At 40.8% G+C, this 1,303-nt stretch overlaps 1 protein-coding gene across 1 annotated transcript in view; it reads right to left on the reverse strand.

Moving 5' to 3' along the window:
* Positions 1–1,017: 1,017 nt before the first annotated feature.
* The window catches only part of LOC118339112 (myosin light chain kinase, smooth muscle-like), a 10,315-nt gene continuing 10,029 nt past the window's right edge, over positions 1,018–1,303 (reverse strand). Inside the window, exon 8 of the mRNA XM_035676647.1 lies at positions 1,018–1,198. Coding sequence (XP_035532540.1) covers positions 1,018–1,198 — 181 coding nt within the window. The remainder of the gene's footprint in view (positions 1,199–1,303) is intronic.

Here is a 1,303-nt window from a genome sequence, read left to right on the forward strand (position 1 = left end):
GTTATTAACAATAACACTACCATCATGTCATCAGTACTATTACCACCATCTTGCAACTACAACTCTTTGCACCTTACCTACCTATTTATCTTTTTTATCTTTTCTAAGTATTTTATTCTATTGTTGTATTTTATACTCAGCTGTATGTTCCTGTAAAGGCTGACGATCATTCCCGAATTATTAAATTAGAGGCCTGTTGCCAGGATGCCATGTCATGTCCTGCTACTGCATTCTAGTAAAACTGAGATATTGGTCTCTTTCTGCTTCTTGGTCAGTTGCACTCTGCTTCAGAAAATAAAACACATGACTTTAACCCAGGAGATTGCTGTTAAGTGTCCCATGTGAAACCAAAAGTCATTAAACTCATTAACTCATTCTCATGAAACAGGAGAGGTGTTTACTTCCTCATGTTTCCTGTATAAACAGGCAGTTAGGGAGGGACCTGTCGCAGTAGCCAATAGCGCTGTGTATTATGTCCCACTGCCACTGCACAAGTCAAACAGCAGCTAACATTACCGTTAGCTACTTTTTGCAAAAGGTCCAACAAACTTTGATCTAAAAACACAAAGATTTTTTGTAAATTTCTTTGTAATAAATTGTTAAATAGGGTTACAATATGAGTGGGGTTGTGATCTTAAAGGGTTTTTTGCTTGTAACTTTACAATCTTTCCCTAAACCTAATCAAACTGCGACCACTTCACAACGTTAACCATGCAACCTTTATTTTGAAAGTCTAACCATATGTTATTTGCATATTTATTTATTATTATCGTGGAGGCCTGCGTGTCCAGAAATGGGAAGAGGGAAACGTACAGTGTCATATTTTAAAGCGGACAGCCACTGACCAAGCGGCCGTATTTGACTCTAGATCAGCACATTAGAACATCAGATCAATAAGTTTGCCTTTTTCCACCGACGTATCAACAGCTAAAATTACAGATCTTAATTCACACCTTTATTCCTTCCAGACTTCATTACTGTGACGTCTTGTTGTCTGCTCTAAGAAAAAGCTGTCTGTTAAGCTCCTCCCACCTTTAACCATGTGACCCGGGGCTGTGGGCGTCCCGTTGCTTTGGCGGAGAACTTCCCGGTCTGACCCAGCTTGGTGAACACTCGGCTCGGTTTGGTGACGAACTTCGGCGGACTCTCGCCCCAAATGCTGGGCCTGTTCTCCATCGCCGGGACCGCAGAGCGACACCTGAAGACATTCAGAGTCTGACTGCGCTCTCTAATGGAGCTAATGGTCCAAATAAAATATAGGAACATTGCAGATAGTAATGTTATTCTAAATATGATTGTCAGT

This window comes from Morone saxatilis, unplaced genomic scaffold (assembly GCF_004916995.1).
Source record: "Morone saxatilis isolate NCDOM2014 unplaced genomic scaffold, NCSU_SB_2.0 Contig5, whole genome shotgun sequence".
Classification (NCBI taxonomy): Eukaryota; Metazoa; Chordata; class Actinopteri; family Moronidae; genus Morone; species Morone saxatilis.